Below are 23,226 nucleotides of genomic sequence, written 5' to 3'. Positions count from 1 at the left end.
CCATAAACTAATCTTGCTAAAATTAGATTCTGTCTTATATATACATTTGCTTTAAATACAGCAGCTCCTGAAAGAAAGAAAAGCTGTTAAATGTAATGATTGTATGCATTAGAATCTATTAGCTAAATCCATAGGACATAGAGTTTTAGTTGTATTTACAAGAAAATTGTAGCTTGTTCCAGATTTTACATTATTATACAAACAAAATAATTCTATTACAAATCAGTAGACAGAAATCATGGTCTAATCCTAAACACACAAATATCAAGATCAACAAGCAGAGGTTGTCTACAAAGGGTTTGTAGTGGAGTTTGGAGAAAACATCAGCTGGTTTGTATTAGCCAACCTGTGACCTGATTCAATTAACTGCTCTCAGTCACTTCACATGGAAACCTGTATGGCAATGCCACTGTTTTTCCTATTGATTTTTTAAAATCATCCATTCAGAGTGGTTCCTTTTGTATGACCTTTATATGCTTTATGTTGTCCTTTTCTAGTTGTATAAATGTATACAGCTGTTTTGCTACTTTTTTCAGTAGTCATAATATGGAAGTGAATAATGGTATTTAATGTCATTGATATCATTATTGGTATTTGATCTAATAAAATACTCTACTACAACACAATGTTGAGTGGTCTTGACCACATAACAAAAATAACAGAAGCATCTACACTAGCATTCTTAATGCCTTTTGAGAGGAAATAACTATAGAATTTTCAAAGAATTAAGACCCAGTAAAAGTTAAAAGAGCAGTTTACCAAGCTCGTGATGCCTGGTTCACAAGGCCATGTAATCTAAAAATGTAATTAAATGAATACCATCCATCCAGAGTATCACTTGATCTTAATTCACTGTGTCTGTTTCATACCATTTTTTTTTAACATTGTGCTCATCTTGCCAAAACCTTAGTTGTTTTTCTTAAACAGCAGGAGAACACAAAATCATTACACCAACACTGAATCTTTTATTCAGACATATTGCATAATTTGGGTACATAGAGTTACATAAAGTACTTTTCCTTGCCCCAAATGTCTAACAGACTAACAAACATTATATATAAATATTATACGTAATATACTAACCCTAACCCTTAACCCTAACCCTAACCCTTTACATTATAAATAAAATTAAGAAGAAGAAGAAGAATAAATAAATGTGTTTGGTAGTATACTAGTGTAGATGTGCAGATGTAGATGTGTAGTGTAGATGTGCTAACCGGGTACACAGCAGCAGAAGTTTGATGCAGTGTGCTCTCTGTCTCTCAGTGCTGGAGTATTGAGGCGTGCCGCTGCTCTGTGCATGTGATGGCGAGAGGAGGTTCTGCTTCTAAAAAGCCTTCACAGTGGCACAGCTGCATTACTTGTGAGTCGGACTGAGCTGGGAAAGCTTAGTCAGCGACCTACAGGATATTTCTTGCCGGTGAAATCGTGCCCAAGGACAGGAGTGGATCATGGGAGCGACATTATCCGCTCAGCAAGACAGCAAATGTGAGGAGGATGAGGAGCAATATCCCGGACAGGATGAATCGCTGGAGGACAGCGAGGAAGACAAGGTAAACATCAAGCTGGGTTATTGGAGCCTTTTACAATCCAGGAAAAGTGAAAGTACATTTAAAGGAGTGTACGACAAGGAAATGCAGAAATAATAATAATAATAATAATAATAATAATAATAATAATAATAATAATAATAATGGTGTGTGTAATAGTGAAACTGCAGAGAACTTTTAGTGTGTTTTGCTGCTGCACTGCAGTGGACAGTGTTATGATGATGCTAGTAGCTCACTGTAAGCTAATCTAGTGACAGTGCTGCATAATAAAACTTCATTGCGTAGTTTGCATTCAAATTAAGACTTAAAACTTGAAATTACAAAAATCTCTTGGGTGAACAAACGCACCTACTGTTTGATAGCTTGTCTTTTAATCTTAACTTTGCAGCAACATTTCACTCTTGTTACTTTTACCACAATGTGGCATTGTGTAGTAAAAAATAATGTTTCTCAATATTACATCTTTTTTTTTGTATCAACAAATATACACAATATACACATGTATTTGTTGTATGTATGTATTTACATAGATAGTCTATATTCTCTATGTATGTGTGAGTATGTGCAGACAGACCTATTTAATGCAGTGCTTTATTTCGGGCACTAGATATATAGAATTGCTTCCAGCTGCAATCCAAATAGCATCTGCATCGATTTCCATGGTATACATGAATTCTGCCATAGCAGAACAGGATATGTGAGACAATAGGTGGCTATCTTAGACTTTAGAAATATGAACTACTTTAGTGTAAACTAACATCTTAATGAAATATCATACCAACTGTATTATTCAAAGTAATGTGATACTGCTAATAAATTGTAAAACAACTAAATATGAACATGTGCTGCTATGAAACAATTCAGTATTATTTTAGTTATTTATTTATATATTTGGCTATGTGTAATAATTGTACTGTTTCTCTTCTTGAAAATAGTTGAATATATTTATTCCCAGACATAAATGAAAAATCCATACCAGCAAGATCAAAATAAAAAATCTTATGCGTTATAGTGGAAAGGATTATGTCACTCTAATTTTAGAGCTATAAAATATTTATACAGACGATAAAGTACATATATTTGGGTTTGCTATTTGTTTGTAATGTACATCTTTTGCAGAAAATCCCCAAAACCTGATCAATCAATACATCACTAATCTCTTGTTTATTTGCCATGATAATGGCTGATATTATTAACTTCTACTACCTGACATATGTTAAAGGCTGCAGTGAAAAAAGACCAAAGAAACAAAAATGGTTATTTATTCCACTACTTCTTCGATTTAGTGAGCAACAGTGCTAATATGGGGCTGGACTTATTTCTTTTGTTATAAAGCCTCACTATGATTTTTGATCACTGGATAATTGTTTGTTACAGATAAGACATTTTGCGTTTTGTTCTGACCCCCATGTTAGAATTGAAGCTTACCTCTCTAGCAGGATAATGACTTCAAAACACTGCCTAAATAGCCTCATGATGTATTCACTGTATAATTAACTGTAATTTGTTTAAATAAACTTAATTATTTACTTTACTATTACTTAACATTTAGGGTTACACTCCTATACATTCACCTACAGACATCTACAAAGGCAGATTCAGCTCTTTACTAAAGTGAGAACCAGATACCAGTTAGTGGCAATTGAAAAATTAGAGCTGGAGTGTAAAGTTCTACCAGTTTGTTTGTGATATTTTGCCCATGGATGAGTTAGTTTAATGGTCAGTAAACCAGATCTTATTTTGCTCACTTGAACTGAATTAAGTAAATGGAATTCACAGCCCTCTGTTTTATATCTAATGTTTCTAGTAGATAAAACATAAATGCTTTTACTTTTAAAGGCAACTGGAAAGGTTGTCCTTTTAAAGCAGCTTTTACTATTACTGTAATTATTTTTGTTCAGTTCAATCCTTGCTTTACCTTTTACCTAGTTGCTGCAGAACAATGGGCAATTCTCAAGCCAGAGTGAAAAAACTGAAAACCTGACAGATGAGATGAATAGTCAGTCTGAGGGGAGGGACCTTCTAGATGGTGAGGAGATTCTTTACCAATAATTTTCATTAAAAAAGCAGGTATACGTTTTTTGCAAAGGACTATAGTCACAGTCCATAGTGAACTATATATCTGAATTTAACCAAAATTAACAATTTATATAATTGCAGTGGGATCTGGATTTGTGACCTTAAAAGAAGATCCTTCAGATACAACCCACAGTTCTCAAGAAGATGTCTCTCAATCGAGCACCAACAACATTAGCGAACAAATGAATAATACAGATGACATGATAGCAAAAGAGGAGAATGAGGCCAACAACAAACAAAATGACACTGAAATTGGCTTCAAAAAAACCTTCAGATTTGGTGGATTAAAATTCACTCTAAAAAAAGACAAGGTTGATGCAGATGAGCTAATCAAATTTGAGGAGAACATAAATGCTGCAAGCCCATCAGAGGACTCTTGGGACACTATAGATGTGAATGCTGCCAGCAAAACTGAGCAGGATACAGAAGTGATAAAGAATGAAAGAATGGGAGGTGATACACATGCTGAGTCTCCTAAAATATACAATAAAAGTGCAATAGGTAAAATTTCATCACATATTGAACACCAGGAAGAAGCCTCTCCTGATAAAAAAAACATGGAGGATGTTCCAAAAAGCCCTGAACCTGAGGAACTAATGTCCCCAATTAAGCGATTTTTCTCACAAGGACTTTTGTCTAGCTTGAAAAAGAAAAAAAAAGAGGGAGAAAAACCAAAAGAGAACAAAGAAGAACTCAAAAGTCTGGACAAAATAGTTGAAAAAGAAACAACAAAAGATGACACTACATGTACATGCCTTGATGTCTCTAGTAGTATATTTGACCAAGATAAAGATATACAACTCTATAAGAAAGATGAGTGCAAACCTACAGCTGAAAGAGATATAATGAATTCAGTTGAACAAGATAAAGTGCAAGCAAGTCCATTCAAGAGGCTTTTTAGGAAACTTTCCACAAGGCGACAGAGCGACACAAAACCTGTGGACATAAATTTACCTGACCCTGGAATAAATAGCAATGAAAATCCTCAATTATCCACAGAATGTATTAAGTCTGAAAAGGAGCAAGAAACAATGGTGGTTGTAACACAGCCTTCTGGTGAGATGGTAGACATGAGCCATGAAGAGTCAAAAAAAAAGTCGGACTCAACTGTTTCCTGGGAAAACCTGATATGTGTCAGGTCTGGCAAAGCAAGATCCAGGAAAACATCTGACTCTGAGAATGAAACTCAAGATAAAGGAGAGGTGTTCAAAAGAACAACCGAATCACCAATTGAAAGTTCCACTGAAGCTGATCATCTTACATCATCCAATGAACAAGGTGGAAGTCCTGGAGAAGACGACAGTGGATCTACATGGAAGTCTTTTAAAAAACTTGTTACACCAAAGAGGAAGAGCAGAATGGAAGAAAGTGGTTCAGTTGAGCAAATCCAGTCAGATACCGAGATAGCTAAAGATGAATCTTCATGTTCCTTAAGGAAACTTATTTCAGGGCGTAAAAAAATTAAGCCTGATGGTCAGCTAGAAACCATGTCATCTGATGAAGGCAGTAAAGAAACAGAAATTATCATCATTGAGGATGATGAAACGCCAGGGGTTGTACCTCTGTCTGAATATGAAATTGTTGACCCTGAAAACCTGAACGTCATAACTGATGGACAAATTGAAAGTAAAAAAGACAAAGAGATGCAGCCTGCAAAAGAAGAGGACAAACCTAAACAAATACAGATTTTATACAATGATGGTGTAATGTCAGGTGTACCTATTCCTACAGAGTGTATGGAAGAATTGACAGAATTTTTAAGCAAACATCAGCAACTCAGTGACATTCCAGAGGAAGGAATTGTTGAGGAAAGTGTTGCAACTCCTCTATCCTTTGTTGAGTGGATAACTCAAGATGACACCATAGATGATGATATAGTAGATATGACAGCTGATGCAGTCACTGCTCCTGAACCTGCATCTGAATGCAATGAGGAAGAATCTACTGAAATGGTGTCAGCTGTTTCCCAACTATCAGAGTCCCCCAAAACATCAGGAAATGTAACACCAGTATCACCTGTAAATGATATGAGAGAATCAGACATGGAAGTTATGGAATCTATCAGCATGGTTCCAGTTGTTCTGTCGATTACTACAAAAGACAAAGTCCCTGAGGCTCCGGCAGTGTCAGTTTCTCAATTTATTCTAGAGTCAACGACAACAACTGAAACGAAAGTATTAGTAACCCATAAAAAAGAGGAAGCTACATCCATCTGCATAGGCATTGTTTCTCAAGAAATTAGAGCTACTGAAGTTGTTCTTCCTTTGCCCATTGTTGAAGGAATATCAGAAATAACTCATGCAGTACCAACAGAAATTGTCTCTGTGGATTTGGTCGAAGAATCTGAAGCAGCAGGAACAGCAACTGACAATGTCTATAAAGCTGAAATCAAAGAAATTAGAACGATGTTACATGAAGCTCTTTTACATGTTGAGGAAAGTGTAGTTCTCTCTAAAACTGCAAGTAAATCAAACCAAACAGTTATAATGGTTAAAAACATTGAGGAAGAAGTTTCTCCTGTGATACAGATGGAAGATGTGGTAGACGATTCAACTAAATTTTTTAATGGAATTCATGGATTTGCACCAGTTCATTCTGCAGTGCAAGGTGGATCTCAGCTTCTTGAGGAGCAGATTATTGCACTGAATATTAATAGGCCTGAAACTGAGGGCCCACTTCAGTCAGCATTAGAAGAACCTGTATATAAATATCTGACAGAAAACACTAAAACACCTGTTGAAGCTGAAAAAGAGCACAGATTTCCAGATGTTGAATCATCAACTGTTGATGTTGAGCAACTTACTGTGGCTACAGTTGTTACACACAATGTAGATTCAGTACCTGACAGTTCTTTAAATGGAGCTTCAAAAATCATAGAGACTATAGTTCAAGATACTGAACTAGCTAAGCCTGTAATGTACAGTGTTGTAGCCTCAACGTCAAACACTGATATGTATCAAGCTTCAGAAATAATAGAGATGACTAAAGTTCTGGTATCAGATGTGAAATGTGTCGAGACTACAATGCCATTTAGTGAGGTTACTCCTATGTCAGATTCTATTAAGACAGAAACGGAATTGAAGAATGAAGTTCAAAAGAAAATTGACTCTCCTCTGCAAAATGCTGAGACAGAACTTGCACTTCGCACCACATTAGATTCAACAGATGCCCTTGAACATAGAGGGAAAATTGGAGATGAAGAAAAACTAACAATAGAACATACATTTGCAGAAACAACTGAGGACATTGTGGATAAAAAGATTGCTCTCAACCTCAAAGCAGAGAACCTGTCAGAAATCATAGATAAACCAACAAAAGAAAGAGAAGGTAAAGAATGTGATTTGAACACATTTGTCATCAAAAGAACCTTACCAGTAGCAATTTCTTATGAAGACAATGCCATTAAAGTGCCAGAGGACATGTCAAAAGAACATAGAGAAACAGTCCTTGGAGAGAATTTCAAGAGCGAACAAACCACAGGTGATGAAATATGCATGCTCACGTCTAATACAGCTGAGACAGAAGAGATCATGAAGCCACCTGTCATCTCTGAGCATCCAAGAGTCTATGAAGAAGTGGCAGAGGATGGAATCCAACAACCAACAACAGACAATTTAGAGCTAGTTTCCCAACCAACATTATCCAAAGTAATTACATATGCACTAACTACAGCTTTAGCTCCAGAGCCCAGAAAAGAAGTTTCAGCAAAAACAGACACAGTTAAAACACATTGTGTGAATAATGAATCTGACAAACTTTTAGAGGATGAGAAAGAACAAACTGAAACAGCAAAGCCTGAAGTTCATTTTGAAGTTCTGCCAAAAAAAGAAACTCTAGAGATAGTTAAACCATTCCTTGAACTGCGTCAACTTGATACAGATCAGCCACAAACAGAAAGTTTTAAAACATATGAAGAAAATAATCAAGCAGCTTCACCTAAAATGGCTGAAACGAGGTCAGAAGTAGGAATTAAACATGAAGAAACAGGAGTGGATTTTAATACATCCGACCAATCAACAACACCTCTACAGTGCCTTAAACAAATTGACAGTGTAAATTCATTAGAAGAAGTAAAAAAAACTGACAAGCTTTCAGTAGAGAAGCAAACTGATAACACTACAGCTAAGCCTAACATTACTAAGGGGATCATTACAGAACATAAAGAAGCTGTAGAGAAATATCCTGAAGTTGAGCTTCAATTAAATGCTGAACAGACACAAAAAGAAGTGCTATCCTTAAAGCCAGGAGAGAGTCAAGCGACTGAGTCCAGTCATGAACCTTACAAGGAAAACCAAGTAACTAGTTCTGCTGAAATAACAATAGCAAATGCAACTGTTGTTGAAAAGGATACAGAACTAATAGCAGTGTCGAATCTGAAAGACGAAACAACCATGAACCTTTCCGAAGCACAAGCCGGGGTCACACCCGAGACAGTGGTAGAATCACCACTTGTGACTGCAAATGACCCTGAGTCTGAAATGCTAATACAATCAGAAATACTGGAGGTGACAGAATCAAAGGCAGATATAATTTTAATATCAGAAACACCAGTAGAAACATGTGTAGTTGACTCATTGGTATATGAGCTTGAAGTTAAAACACAGGTGGTAACATCAACAGAAAGACATTCTACCCAATTTCTTGCTTTGACATCAGAAATAAACAATTTTCAGTCAGATTTAAAATCAATAAATACACCAGATGTTTCCACTGCCACCACACTACGAGAATCTCCCATAGTCTCTGAAATACAGACAGAAGAATCTTTAGCATTTTTAACAGCAGCACCTTCTCCAGTATTAAAGGAGGTAGCAGAAAAGGGGGGCATACATATCAACAGACCAGTTACAGTTGAGGTGACTGAACCAAAATTAGAAATGCTTATGGTAACTGATGCAATATCACACACATCTCCAGTCTCTGCACTGGAAGAACAAACTATCAAGACTTCAGCTATTGAAACAGAATCCTTAGTACGAAGGTTAAAGGTGGAAAAGAATGTCAACATGCAAGGCTTGGTTGTGACATCCTTAAAGCAAACAGGACTTGAGACACCAGATGCAGTTGATATCATTGCGTTAAAGATACCTATGGCAGAAGAAACAAGCGTAGGAACACCAGATGTGACTGAACAGATCATAAGAGCACCAGTTCTGACATCAGTGATGGAAAACATGGAGTCAACAGTATTTTCATCAACCAATGAAGTACCAAAAGTAGTTAGACAACCGCTACACACCGAGTCTGAATTCAAAGTAACAGAAATAACTAAACAGGTCATTCAGGACATACAAAATACTGCACATCTTAAAGAAGACTCTAAAAGCCCTGAAGAAAGGGGTGGAAAATTGCATGAGGTTTCTTTATCCACTGTGGAAACTGCTGAATCCTCACCAGGACCAGATGAGGATGTATGGGAGGATGCTTTTGACGATATTAGTGATTATCAGAGTTCCAGTACTAAAACAAGAGGTGGTCTGCAAGATACCGTTTAACCATGTACCATGGCAACAAGTGAAGTCTGTAAGTGGTCAAACTGAACACAACGTACTGAGTACTAACAAACATCAATAACCTTTAAATCAGCTTTTTTGGATAATACAATACCAAATTATTTTTATTATAGGTTTGAATGAATGCCACTGAAGAAGAAAGAGTCTACTATCAGTCTTACGGCATCAAAGGCTGCGGATTGTTCCTCTCAGCATGAATGTTTGACTAAGCAATGTGTATAAGCAATAATGCAGTACAGAAAAGACAAATTAGGGTGAAATTAGCCATTTTCTATAGCCATAATCATGCAAATCATAATATGTATGTCATTTGTGCCTTTTGGCTACCTGATATATAAACACTCAACCTCAAAATTAAAGGTAGATCAAGTATAAAGGTCGCCATATAAACAAGATGCTGCAGCATAACAGCATCATGAATTTGTGGATTAGCTATACCTTGCTTTTAATTCACTTATATTCTATAATCATATTTGAATAAAAAGAAAATGTCACCAAAGACCCATTTACAATTGTACATAATCCTCCTGGCCTACATATTACCAGAGATACCAGAGACCAGTAAACATTGGTTAAAAACTGCTTAAGACTAACATTAATGATTATTAATTATTTAACATAATACATTTCTTGAATGATTTAACTTTAAATCTGTCTGTATTTGTTTTTCTAAAACCTGAGATCTTACCAAATACATGATTCAGAATCTTCTCAAAAAATGTCACTACTCATAAATATGATATAGTTTTGACTGTTATTCATTGCAAATAAACATACATTTCTGGACAGTATTAACCTAATCCAAGTAGTACGTTTTTTTTTTTAAGTTACAATAAACCTTTAATTAGCAAGATATTTATGAATTAACCCACATTATATTTATTTTATTTAAATAAAATAATCTTTTACAATCCATGTTCTGTGAGTTTATTAATTTTGAGTAAAATGACTGTGTAATAAAAAGAATGAAAAAGCATATTTGTCCACATACTGACAAATTCTTTATAAACAAAGAGCAAAATCAAAATCCACTCAGAACCATGCTTATAACATTAACATTATACAAACTATTGAAAGATGTCTGTTGCTCCATTAAAAATTTATATCAACATATTTTTATTTAAAAGGTAGCTCATGTATTGTAATCAACAATTAATATTTCAATGTATGATCACAATGAAATATACATTCAGTTCAAGTGCTAGGTAGTAACCACTATGGAAATGGTCTTTGTTCCAGTAATGGGAACAGCTTCGGGGAACTGAGGTGTTTTTGGCAGGGACCTGACATGTTATCTTGCACAGGGGGCAAACCTCAGAGTGGCTGCAAAATGCAATGCTCGTGCACTGCATTCTAGACAGGAAAAGTGCCTCTTCTCTGCCACATAGCATCATGCCCTGTTTGTTTACTATTGTGACCCTGGATTTAGGCAGACACTGAGCGGCCTGATAAGTTTGGCAAGAGGTCATACCATGAGCACTGGGCTTGTCCACAGGGATGTGCTGTGTATATGCTCCCACCACTGGCTATTCAGAAACAAAGTACACACATGTTGGACATCGACATTTTTTTCTTTATTGCACCATTCTGTGTAAACTGTATAGGGACTGCTGTATGTGAAAATCCTAGGAGATCATTTTATTAATGAATAATCATTTCAATATTTTAATAACTACATGAATCAGTATGTTTAGAAGTGTTCCTAATAAGATGCTCAGTAAGTGTATATCTACCAGTTACCTACTGAAATATCAATGGATAGCAGGAGATTTCTAAATACATGCAGTATGAGCTGGCCATTCAGCTGGTCATGGTGGCCAAGTCCAGCCATCCAGACCAGCTTCTATATAGATTACGTTGTCCCTTGTGTCTTTGCTTCCTGCCAGATAAACAGATCTGAGGATCATACTGTATGGTAGCAGTCTGCTCTTGTGCAGCAGCCTAAAAGACAACAGTTTTGCATAACAGGACTGGGCACTGTTTTGTCTTTTTAATATATAATCACCTTTAAAATGTTTTGTATTTATGCTTACAAAAAAAAAAAAAGGTTTAGTTCCACCCAACAGAGTTTTAGGCTGATGGTATTCTAAGTTAGCAACCTAATGAACCAAAGTTGACTTTTTTGTATGTCACTTTGGATAAGGGCGTCTGCTGTAAATGTAAGATTCCATATATTTCTATTTAAAAATAGCAGAACAAGGTGTAAAATAATGCCTCGTACAGTGATGTCAGTTGCCCCCTCTTTATTGAATTTACAGCATTTTGGGTAAAAATAAATAAATTTGCTATTACAATAATTCTTTTTTAATGCAGACAGACAGATTATACATATTGTTGTTTTGACAATAAATCCAAGTCTTTCTAAATAGTTGTGCAATGAATTTTATTTATATAATGGAAACTTACAGCACTATACAGCACTATAGCAAGCATCTGACCGGTCTACTGATTAAAGGTTACAAAAGATGCAGTCAAACTGTTTAAAGACTGAAATACTTTGGAACATGGTTGTCTGATTTCACAGTAGCAGTGATATCCTCCTCAAAGACTTCTGTCTCCTCAGAAGAGCACACGAGCAAGTTCAAACATCACCTTCAGATTGGAAAAAAGAGAAAAATATTTATCTTTAGATGAATGTAGCCATTTAGCTGTAACTTTTATTTTTATTAGATTATAGGTGAACAAAATAAAAACAATATATTATAATAAATAAATGTATTAGTGGTCACAGTTCGGTACAATTTTGGTAAAATAAATGGAAAATGTAATTCAATTGTTTACATTTTTGGACAATTTTGGGTAATACAGACGTGTGTGTGTGTGTGTGTGCGTGCATGTTTTGCATTTAATATTTAATTTTCTAAAGATAGGATCTACTCAACTGTACTTATTTCAGCATACTTTAACAAATGTATTAATACTTTTCATCCTTCATTTATTCACTCCCTCAATATGTGGAATTGTCAGGATTTTCTTCTTTAAAAGAAATTCTTGAAGCTGGACATAAAATGCAAAAAAATCCATCACCCTAGCAATAGCCGCAAGCCAATTCCTAGTTAGCAGCTAACGCTAGCACTATGGATTCTTTAGCGCTTTAATGAATGCGCAAAACAAATCTTATTTCCGGTATGGAATGAGTAGCCACAGTGACACTGTGCTAACTCTAGTTTCTTTTTTTTTTTTTTTTTTTTTTTTATATTCCCTGGCATTGTTGTGTATGTTTTCAAGTTTAATAATAATTCTAAAAAATGCAATCAAAGTGCGAGGCAGAGACTAAACAAACTCGTTCTCCATGTTCTGCACATAAATTTGATTGCATACAGTAGTGTAATCACTTGTGTAATGAACTGGAAGAAAAATTTGGTATGAATACATGTGTACTGTTACACTTATATATATATATATATATATATATATATATATATATATATATATATATATATATATATATATATACACAGTACAGACCAAAAGTTTGGACACACCTTCTCATTCAAAGAGTTTTCTTTATTTTCATGACTATGAAAATTCTAGAGTCACACTGAAGGCATCAAGGGCTATTTGACCAAGAAGGAGAGTGATGGGGTGCTGCACCAGATGACCTGGCCTCCACAGTCACCGGACCTGAACCCAATCGAGATGGTTTAGAGGTGAGCTGGACCGCAGAGTGAAGGCAAAGGGCCAACAAGTGCCAAGCATCTCGGGAACTCCTTCAAGACTGTTGGAAGACCATTTCAGGTGACTACCTCTTGAAGCTCATCAAGAGAATGCCAAGAGTGTGCAAAGCAGTAATCAAAGCAAAAGGTGGCTACTTTGAAGAACCTAGAATATGACATTTTTCAGTTGTTTCACACTTTTTTGTTATGTATATAATTCCATATATAATTCCACGTGTTAATTCATAGTTTTGATGCCTTCAGTGTGAATCTACAATTTTCATAGTCATGAAAATAAAGAAAACTCCTTGAATGAGAAGGTGTGTCCAGATTTTTGGTCTGTACTGTATATATATAGTTTTCTGCATCAATTTGAAATAAAATCTGATATGTTCTTCATCTAAGTCAAGAGTATTGAGAAATATAATGTGCATAAGAAATTCTGTTCTTTCATGTCTCATGTCTATTGAGAACAACCATAATAACCTCTAGTGAAAAAAAGTATGTGAACCTATTAGTTAATGACCTCAAAAAAGCTAACTGGAGTCAGGTGTTAGCATACCTGGAGTATTGTTAAGAAAATGAGTTAGGACTGATAAATACCACTCAAACTTTTTAAGTTTGCTCCACACAAGAAGAATATGCTTATGTGAGCCTTGCCAAAAAGAGCTTTCAGAGGATCTACGATCAAGAATTGTTGATGAAACATTTTTTCTTATTATTTAGGCATATTTTATTTGTCAATACTCTTGACTTGGATGAAGATCAGATCACATTTAATGACAAATTTATGCAGAAAACCATGAAATTCCCAAAGGTTAAAATTTTTATTTTTATTGTATTTTATATAATATATATATATATATATATATATATATATATATATATATATATATATATATATATATATATATATATATATATATATATATATATATATATATATATATATATATATATATATATATATATATATAAAACATTATACAAAAATAAAATAAAAATTAATACATATAATAATGTATTTTATAAAAGGATGAGATTGTGTGCTTAACTCATGCTATAAGACACATTTGCATTTTCTTATTAAACGATGTCACTAGTGGGTGCACTGAAACTAAAGGTGAGTGGAACAAGGTGAGCATTTTAATGTGCAACAATGATTAAATGGTTCATGATTTAAATTTGTTACAATTCTATTTTATAATGATTTTTAACAAAGATTTGATTATCTTGAATTCCTTTTGCAATTTTTGCAACCTTCTATTTGTACAGTATTTTATTGTATTTTAATTTAATGTTATATTTATTAAGAGTAACAGCTATTCATGCTGCAAACATACACAGTATTTGATATCAGTGAATTTGAAAGCAGCAGACACATAAACTGACCTCAATAGTGATCAGGATTACAATCATCCACTCCAGTCGGAGACTGTGCTTCTCACTAAGATGATTCCTCATCAGGTCTGTCAGTTCCGTGCAGTGCTGCAGCTTTTCATTCACAACCTGCACAACACCAAATGCATGAGAACCAGCACCATTTTCTACAAGCCAACTATAGAATTAAAGAACACAGCTATCACAGTGGTGACTTAGATGTTGTTTGTGGTAAGTATCCTATAAAAAAAGATTCATCTACAGTCACATTTTACCTTTAAACCTGGCAAAGACAAACAGGTTTGTGCCCACAATCTTTATGTGCATATTGAAATTCAACAAGCCCTGAATGTCTAAAACTCCAAAACATTCATGATCCACTATTTTACAGTGGATATTTGTGCACCCTGTTTATTCATATATTCAGGTGATCCACACAAAAAAACTATAAATAGAAAAATGCATAATTTTAAACATGGAAATAGATGAAATTGCAGAAACGGAATGTAGTCTTTAAGATTTTGAGTACAAAACAAAGACTGATGTGATGGATTTCATATTTTTACCTTGACCCTACGGTTAATACTGAGAAACTGACATGTCTTGTCATACAGTTGCTCCAGGTCCTCTCTGTCCCAGTAGAAATCAGGAGTGATGAGCAGATCTGAACTCAGATTAATGCAATGCCTATACAACAACATAATTAAAATATGAACTGGAGATTTGATATTAAGGTTTTGTTATTTTAAAGCTGGTTTCTCACCTCAGAGCAAAGAGTTCTCCTATTTTCTGCAAGACCTCTGCCCTGGACAGTTTGACTGACTTCCCAGACTTGAGTGTCTGTTGGAAGAGTATATAAATGAATTATGTTTATAAATTAAATTATTGCTCTTTGGAATAACTGATATCCAATAGATTTTATATGTGCCATTTCATGCTAAATAAAACGCATGACATTCCAAAACAAAACTGTTCGATTTCATAGATAAATGCTTCTCTTTATCATATAGTTACATGCAGAGCTTCAGAGGTTGTTATGTATAAAATGTACACTTAATAAGTAGAACTACCTCTGGAATTGGCTGAATAGATTCAACAAAGTTATCCAGAGAGATCTCCCATATCGCCAGCTTAACTGTGATAAAATCAGTTTGAATTAAAAACGTATAAATAAAAGACTAATGTTTTTAAAAATAAATCTTCCAAGACATGTATAATAATGCAGGAATAAATCTCCATCCAGCCCACCTGATAGAGACAGGGCATTAGAAAATGCAAATTTCTCCAGAAGAACTTGCTCATAGTCCATGTCACTATTGAATATGAAGTTTCCTCGATGAAGCTTTGTGCTTCCTCTATGTAACCAAAAACAAAAACATATGTCCCATTAGACACTGCAAAAATACTATATGCAATACTACAGATAAATGTATGGAATTTTTGTGACATCATGACATACTCTTCTATTGAGTAATTAATTTCTTCATTTTCCCAGTGGACCAAAGCCACCTCATACGGCTGAATCTCATGTTGCTCCAATATCCGCATGACTTTCTTTATCTGTAAATCAAAGTCATAAGAATACAAAAACAGCTAGCAAAAATATACAAGCAAAAGAGTGCTTTTGAGCTTTATTTCATGTGTTCAATTTGAATTCAAACCAATCTAAAAGAGACAGGAAAGCTTTTACTCACAGTTTTGTCATCAACATTCCAGAAAACCACTGAGCCTTCCCTATTGAGAAAAAGCTCTTTTTAGCAGTACCTCAACTGAGTGCCCAAGTTTATCTTTTTATTAGGCCAGTGTGTCTTCTGACTTTCAGTTCAACCAAGCAAAAATCATACCTGATATATCAAACTTTTGAATCAGGTGCCACTCCTGCTTGACTTAAATAAAAAACCAGAAGCCAGACCGAACTTTTGCAGATAAAACAAGACACCCATAGTTTAGATTTGAATTATAAGCAAAGAGCAGTAATGTAAAGAAAACAAGCATTTCAGCTCACCTGAAGAAAAACATCATAGCATTGTCATCTGGCTTTGATGCAATTTCTGTCCCAATCACCAGAACATTAGCTGCATCTGAACACAACAATATAATAACCTATATCAGTCATGTTTATGCATTATGCAGTAAAATCACTGACTATAACATTACCATTAAATCAGTTAACCATCCAAAGATAAATAGAAGAAGCAAGTGATGCGACACTTGAACCTACCCCTGGGTAAGTCTCTTATTTCAAAAAAGCCATTAGCTATTAGGTCATGACAGAGAGTAGGCAGGTGGTACTGTTCAGCAGTTGCATAGGCGACACATTGCATCATATCCTGTTGAGAAGAAATGATGGTAGCCAATGCATAATGAGGTTTATTATTATTATTATTATTATTATTATTATTCATTAAGAATTTCAGCCATTTTAATGTGGAAGTGGTAAAATAGAACAGAGGAAAGTTTTTCTAAATGGTAACTCAAAATGTATTTTCACTATTGACTTGCCTCTTCTGGGGCTGGCAGATTGGCTCTGGATGGCTGCTTTGTCCTTGGTCCCTTTAATGTCTTTTTTCCAGGCATGCCCGCTTGCTTCAGCACAGATTTGGTAGTTCCACTGGTAGACTGAAATGTTCTTTGTACGCTCCATGTTTTGAATGTTGTGCCATAACTTGTGTTAAAAAAATATGGGAGTCTGTTAAAGGCTCTGTTACGCAGTCTAGATGACCAGGCATCACTGAGTGAGGTGGTGTGATTGTTCTTGCATTGTGTGTGAAGTTTGTGTGATGAGGTGCTGCCGGACAGCACTCGTGGTAGACTGCACCTGAGCCCAGAACCAGGACATTTCTCCAGCTTTAATGCTGTTCCAGGGACTACTCTGGAGTAGAGTGTCCTCTCCAAAGGCTGATGCAGTCTTCGCCATATTAAAGCAGTCAGAGACCTAGCCAGCATAACTACCTACCTGTGTACAGAGGAGATACAGATAGTGATTGCACCATTTATCGGTTTACCATTATCTACGAGTTTACAAGTTGGATCGGTGAATTCATTAAAAGCTAGTGTTCTTCAGCACATTGACCTTGATAGCAATCAGCAATTGAGCTAGCTCTATAAAGGCCTTTATGATGATATGACTAGCAGTAAATTATGTTCAACTATATCTCTTTTTTTTTTGCATTAATTTTGCACGTTGATCTAGAAAAAAGTAATGTTAGTTGACTAGATCGTATACTTTGACAGTCCTGGACTCGTTGTAGCTAGCACACGTTACACTACTCTGTACAATAATACACTAAATCCTCTTTAATTCAGTACATACCGGTGCGATCTTGAAGAAGACACAACAATATAACTGTCATATCTGAATTTTTTTAACGAGCCGATTTCTCTGTGCACAATTTACACGATTCTGGTATGTTACATGATCTTCATGTCGTACAAATGAATGGAAGTGGCACTTCCGGGGTTGGTGACCTCACGTAATACGTTACACCACGTTCAGAGCTAATAAGCCCCGCCCATTAAAGAGGCTGCGCCACAAACACAGGCACTCAGCTTTAATACAAAGAGGGGGTTTGAACTTCTTTCATTACAGCTCAGTGAAAATCTTTTTTGACCTTCCCATCAGTAAGCCAGAGCCTTAACCACTTCCCCAAGGGCCTTGCTCAAGGGCCAAAGAGTGGCAGCCTGGTATATTATTATTATTATTATTATTATTATTATTATTATTGACACCCTAGTACTCCATGCAGGGGAAAGGTGTAAGAATAGTAATGAGGAAATCAATAACTGACATTAGAAACTCTCTGATTAAAGCAGTGTCTCTTGTAGTTAATTAAATAATGCATTAGTTCATTCATTAATAAAATCCATTTTAAGCAAATTAATTATCAGTCATTATTAATAACAGAGTAACCAACAAGATCAATTTTGCATTTGTTCTTCTTATTAGAGCATCATAAATTGCAGTTAGAGATTATTTGTGGGAGACAAGAGCGTTTATTGGAGGCCTCTGCTTTGTTACTTTTGCATAGGAAGCACATGTCTCATTTCTTTTAAAGAATCGGTTTCAGGAAGCACCTGTATGTTTTTAATATATAAAAACACAAACTAGTACCAGTCTGTGGTCATGTTCATCCACATCTTAAAACGTTAGAAATAGACTGCAGATGGATTTATAGAAAGGTTTGAGATTACTGAATGTCTTGGAAGTGCAGTGCTTCAGCATTAATGATGAATCTTTAAATCCAATTAATCATGTTAGGAAATGTGTTCTTTTGTTTTCTGTCCTGGTGGAAAGTCTTATGAAGCCCGTTTCCGCCACATAACAAAAATGCTTAATTGCGACTTTATTTTATATTATTCCGACTATTTCTTTTACAATTTCGACTTTATTTCTAAGAACTTTGTTATTTTCTAACAGCTAGGAGGGAGCTTGAGACATCTCTTTTTTATTATTTAGAAACAAACTCCGAGAAATAAAGTCGCAATTATGCAAACTTTCTTTAATGCGTCGAAAACATATTTATAGTGTTCTGTCAGAAGCAGCAGCGCCCCCTAACGGTGACTTTAAAGTTTGGTCTGTTGCTTAGAAACATAAAGCAAAACATTGTGGGTTTTATGCTCAGGTCGAGAGGGGAAACGGCGTCACAGTGCGCAGAGAAAAAGGTGGTGAGAATAAAAATCTAACTAATATGTACTATTTCCCTGTCAATAAATAGATGAGAAACTTAAGCTGGGACATTTTAATTCATCTTATTTTACAAACGGTAAACATTACATTGTGAATATTATATTTTATATATTTTCTGAAATCAGTATCTATTTTGCCATGATTACTTTTTAGTAATCAGCATTTTATCTAATACACATCTTTTAAAAAGTGTAGCTTTAAAAAACTTCGGTGCAATACATTTTCTAATAGGGTTTGGGGGATTATTATAATATTATCATTAGAAGAAGAATCATTTTGGAGCTTCTGCTCTTGTAATCATGCCCACTTTAATGAGTTTTAAATAAAGCAGAGAACCACAAAGTTAATCTATACTTAATATCATTAACAGGTAAGCAGCGTTTATCATTGCAATGGAGGATTCAGTAATACAGCAGCACCTACACCACTACAAACAGGCCACAGAGTCTGCCCGAGAGGATCTAGCAGCCCTCCAGGCCAAATATCAAAGTCTCAACTTACAGGTATTATGTCTTCAATGTGTCTTCAAAATGTCTATTTTAATTACATCCATCATATTCATATTCATATTCATATTCAGTACTGTATATTTGATCTTGTTAGCTGGTGGATTGCCGGTCCAAGCTTTCCTCTCAAAAGACTACTGTGAAAGACCTGAAAGAGGAAAGTGGCAGGTACAAGGAGACTGAGGCCAGACAGGCATCTCTTATCAGTTCCCTCAGGGAGAGCATTCACAACACAGAACAAGAAATGATCTCGATTGTCTCATCTAAAAAGATAACGGATGTAAAATTACAAGAGCTTACCAAAGAAAATGAAGATTTGAAAAAAAGAGTATTGCAGCAGGAGATTCAGTCAAAGTGAGATTTGGTTATTCATTGTTGTATCTACATTCCTTTATGTACATGGAAAAAATCTGTATAAAGTTTAAGTGTTTGCTTTCTAGGCAGTATATCAAAGAATGGAAGAAGACAAAGCAAGAGACTGCTAATTTGCAGAGGAAGTGTGAGGATTTTTTATCCAGACTAGCCAGCAAGCTTTCTGTTAATTTAGCTGAAAATGATAAACCCATGGATACAATTCTGTCTTCGGTGAGTTCATGAAGAGCTCTTCATTCAACATTAATTTAAAGTCTCTGTTGCTTACAGTTTGGTTCATGTTTAGGTGGAACTGTGCTGCAAAGAGAGAGATAGACAAAAGGCTCAGTTATGTGCCCTAGAGGAGAGCATAAAATCCCATGAGGTGGAGAGCAAAGCCAGCAGAGAAACATTAAGAAGATTGGTTGCTGATGTGGACCATGAACAAAACGTCTCAGCCCTCCGATCAAGTGACCTGAACTCTGCTAGACAGGTATATATTTCTTTGCACATATGTGACATTTGACAAGGATTAAACAATTCAAATAATGCTTGTTTAAGTGGCATGTTATTTTCCTGCACTTTGCATTGTCTCTCAGGAACTTCATGCCATATTGCTAAAGAAACAGAGCTTGGAAGTAGACAATAAAAGTCTGAGAAACAAGCTGCAAGAAAATGAACTTGCCCTGGTTGCTGCCAGGGAGCGGTGGAACACTTATGAGACACGGTCTCAGGATCTGGAACAAAAACTCCTCAGGAGCCAGAATGAAGCACAGGCACTACACAGTCGCATGGAGTCCTTTCTCAAAGAAGTGCAAGTTCTGCTTGGAAATGAGCCAGACACTTCTTTGCCTAAAGAAGAACATATTCTGGAGAGACTCGTTGAAGTCTGCAGAAGCGAGAAAAGCAGCACTGAGGTAGACAGAGAAGAAGTTTCCAGTGACATACTCTTTTGGCATAGGGTATATTTATTAAATGTTTTAATTTCACTGTGGTATTGTTTTCACATTGTAATACTGTTTGCCTATACTATAGACTGCTGCTGGGATGGAGGCAAGACTGGCTGAAGTGTTACAGGAACTTGACAGGCAATCAGAGCTGCACAGAGCAGCAGAACAGAAGGTTCATCAGCTTCAGAAAAAGATGCAAACACTGGAGTTAGAGCTGTTAACTGCAGAAGTGAGCAAAGATGAGGACAGTCATGAAAAACAAATAGTAAGCACACAGAGACGTAATATTTCCAACACTCTGCATCCTAACGCATTAGTAGCAGTACATTTTAAATAATGGGCTGTCTTTACATTTCGATACAAGTAAAAAAAAAAATTAATAGTTCCCTACAGAATGTGGTCTACTTTTCTCTTGCAGTACTTAAAGTTCCTGGAGGATCTTTCAGAGAAATTGAAAATTGAGCACATAGCTGCAGATCTGGGTTTTGACATGCGACTTGAGGCCATACTGACCCGTGCAGAACAACTGACTAGACAGGAGGGAACAGCACTAGTGCAAAACAAAACTCTAGTTTACAGTCTTCAGAAAAAGGTTTAAAAGTGCAAGTTACATCTACAAAAACATTTGACACTGATTGAAAAATAATTAAGAATGTACTAAAGAATGTTTTGGGTACAGCTGAAGGAGCAGAAACAGCGCCTAGAGAGTAAGGAATTGCACATGGATCTGCTACGGAGGAAGGTGGCCCACCTGGATGAAGAGAAAAGAAGTCTTTCAGCTTTGGCCATAGAGAGGGATGATACTGCACTAGCCAGCAAGAAGCTGCAAAAAAAGGTGGCGAGGCTTCAGACTGAGCTTAATTCCATGCGGCTTTCCACCACTGACCTGAAGGCCCAGCTTTCTCACACCAATGAGCTCAAGGTAGAGGGGAAGAGAGTTCTTACTCATATGCCAACCAGAGACAGACTTCCCTAACCATATTTAAGTGGTAATAAACTATGATTGAATTAACTAAGAATAAAAAATTGTGTATATTGATGAACATAATTTAAGGTTGAACATAATCAGTGCCAAATGAAATGAACGACTCTCAAAAGAGTTTTCTTTGACACATTAATTAAATCTTTCTATACTTCTTCAGACATAAGGTCTATACTGGGGTGCAACTGCACATTTACCAGAGGTAAATATAAGAATAAATACACTACATGCCAAGCCTCCTTGAGTGATGCCCATATGCACTGCATATACTACATACCCCAATTTTGCACCTCTGGGATTATGAGGAGGTGGTAGCTCAGTGTCTCTGGGTTACTTATTAGAGGTTGGGGTTCAAGCTCCAGTATCACCAAGCTGCCACTCTTGGGGTCCTTGAAAAAGCCCCCTAACCCACTGTGCTCCAGTGGTGTTATAATATGGCTGACGTGGTGCTTTGACCCCAGCTTCCCAACATTGCTGAGATATGCAAAGATATAATTTTACTTTGCTGTTAAGCACATGTAACAAGTACAAAGGCACCTCTTTTTTACAGCATGTTAGTGCAGCAACATTCACCCTATCATATAGAGATTGTGGGTTCCAGTTCCACCAATGCCACAGACATGGAATCCAAGAGAGCAGAATTTGCAGACAATCACAGTAATCCTAGCATGTGACATTATTATCCCATGTTAGTGGTTAAAGTATGGGAGACCTGATTGGTGGGTGGGAATTGGCCAAGGCTAAAATAAAAGGAAAATAAAGTAAAATCACTTACAATACCTTAGGCATTGCTTTGTTTGATACAATAAGATCAGAGTGATGGAACAGAACAGAACCATTGAAGATCAGACTAAAAGTCTGGGAAAACTGGAGAAGAACAAGGTGAAAGTGGAGAAGAGACTTGCAACAGTGAAGACAGAGCTTCAGAATCAGGAGCACAGAGCCAGGGATGAACTAGAGCAAACACAGAGACTGCTCCACAGCCAGGCTGCTGCCATTGCGGAACTCACCCATAGAGAGAAGAAGGTAGTGGATAGTAACTATTACTTAAAAAGTCTGAATGATTCTGCCTTCTGTATGAACTCAGATGCATGTTAAATGTGTCCTAACCTCACTTGCCTCATATTGTGTTACAGCTGCTGGATTTTTGTACTGTCATCGCTCAGATGTTAGGGGTAAATATGCCAGCCTCTGTTCACAGCTGTGAGGTTATCAAGAGGCTCGAGGTTCTCATTAATTCAGGTCACCACTTTTCCCTCACCAAACAATGTGGAGTGCCACATCATCAGCGCCACTTGGTGCTGATCCCAGATACCTCTGCAAGCTCTGTCATTACAGCTGGCTCTCTAGTGCCTGAAGGACAAATGCAGCCTCCACTGAACACTAAAACGACAACCTGAGCAGCAGTGCAGCCATCATGTATCGTATTTACAAGACACTGCATTAGGTATTATTTTAAAACACATGTAATTAATAAGCAGGTCAAATATGGTGCACACTGTGAATGAATAAATTCAGATTATTTTAATAAAACTTTTTCCATTGAAATATTTGCATATACACATGACAAAA

The 23,226-nt window shown here is 36.0% G+C and overlaps 4 protein-coding genes across 6 annotated transcripts; 3 read left to right on the top strand and 1 right to left on the bottom strand.

Annotated features, from left to right (window-relative positions):
• The first annotated feature begins 1,219 nt into the window (after positions 1–1,219).
• Positions 1,220–8,006, top strand: LOC124390090 (A-kinase anchor protein 12-like). Its single transcript, XM_046855796.1, has 4 exons — positions 1,220–1,553; positions 3,480–3,579; positions 3,711–7,951; positions 7,995–8,006. Exons 1-4 carry the CDS (start codon positions 1,452–1,454, stop codon positions 8,004–8,006), a joined length of 4,455 nt encoding a protein of 1,484 aa, XP_046711752.1. The 5' UTR covers positions 1,220–1,451.
• On the top strand, positions 7,944–10,022 carry LOC124390410. The gene is made up of 2 exons (XM_046856326.1): positions 7,944–9,152; positions 9,256–10,022. Exon 1 carries the CDS (start codon positions 8,021–8,023, stop codon positions 9,122–9,124), a length of 1,104 nt encoding a protein of 367 aa, XP_046712282.1. The 5' UTR covers positions 7,944–8,020; the 3' UTR covers positions 9,125–9,152; positions 9,256–10,022.
• A 1,348-nt stretch (positions 10,023–11,370) lies between these two features.
• On the bottom strand, positions 11,371–17,641 carry rmnd1 (required for meiotic nuclear division 1 homolog). Its single transcript, XM_046855730.1, has 12 exons — positions 17,492–17,641; positions 16,681–17,134; positions 16,400–16,508; positions 16,184–16,259; positions 15,873–15,912; positions 15,638–15,738; positions 15,427–15,533; positions 15,249–15,313; positions 14,942–15,018; positions 14,745–14,865; positions 14,191–14,307; positions 11,371–11,734 (listed from the first exon to the last, which is right to left on the bottom strand). The coding sequence occupies exons 2-12, from the start codon at positions 17,122–17,124 to the stop codon at positions 11,702–11,704; spliced, it is 1,290 nt and encodes a 429-aa protein (XP_046711686.1). The 5' UTR covers positions 17,125–17,134; positions 17,492–17,641; the 3' UTR covers positions 11,371–11,701.
• Positions 17,642–17,704: 63 nt separating this feature from the next.
• On the top strand, positions 17,705–23,214 carry ccdc170 (coiled-coil domain containing 170). Of its 3 annotated transcripts, none has more exons than XM_046855725.1 (11): positions 17,705–17,862; positions 19,236–19,368; positions 19,469–19,725; positions 19,812–19,956; positions 20,030–20,215; positions 20,322–20,639; positions 20,758–20,937; positions 21,091–21,264; positions 21,352–21,594; positions 22,465–22,680; positions 22,791–23,214. In XM_046855725.1, the coding sequence occupies exons 2-11, from the start codon at positions 19,258–19,260 to the stop codon at positions 23,052–23,054; spliced, it is 2,094 nt and encodes a 697-aa protein (XP_046711681.1). In that variant the 5' UTR covers positions 17,705–17,862; positions 19,236–19,257; the 3' UTR covers positions 23,055–23,214. The 3 variants fall into 3 exon arrangements, with proteins under 3 accessions (XP_046711681.1, XP_046711683.1, XP_046711682.1); XM_046855727.1 differs by lacking the exon at positions 17,705–17,862 and adding an exon at positions 18,659–18,840; XM_046855726.1 differs by lacking the exon at positions 17,705–17,862 and adding an exon at positions 18,830–18,941.
• The last annotated feature ends 12 nt before the right edge of the window (positions 23,215–23,226 follow it).

The sequence above is a fragment of the Silurus meridionalis genome, chromosome 8 (genome assembly GCF_014805685.1).
Source record: "Silurus meridionalis isolate SWU-2019-XX chromosome 8, ASM1480568v1, whole genome shotgun sequence".
NCBI lineage: Eukaryota > Metazoa > Chordata > Actinopteri > Siluriformes > Siluridae > Silurus > Silurus meridionalis.
The sequence above is the reverse complement of the archived record's forward strand: the minus strand, read 5'-3'. Positions and strand labels throughout refer to the sequence as shown.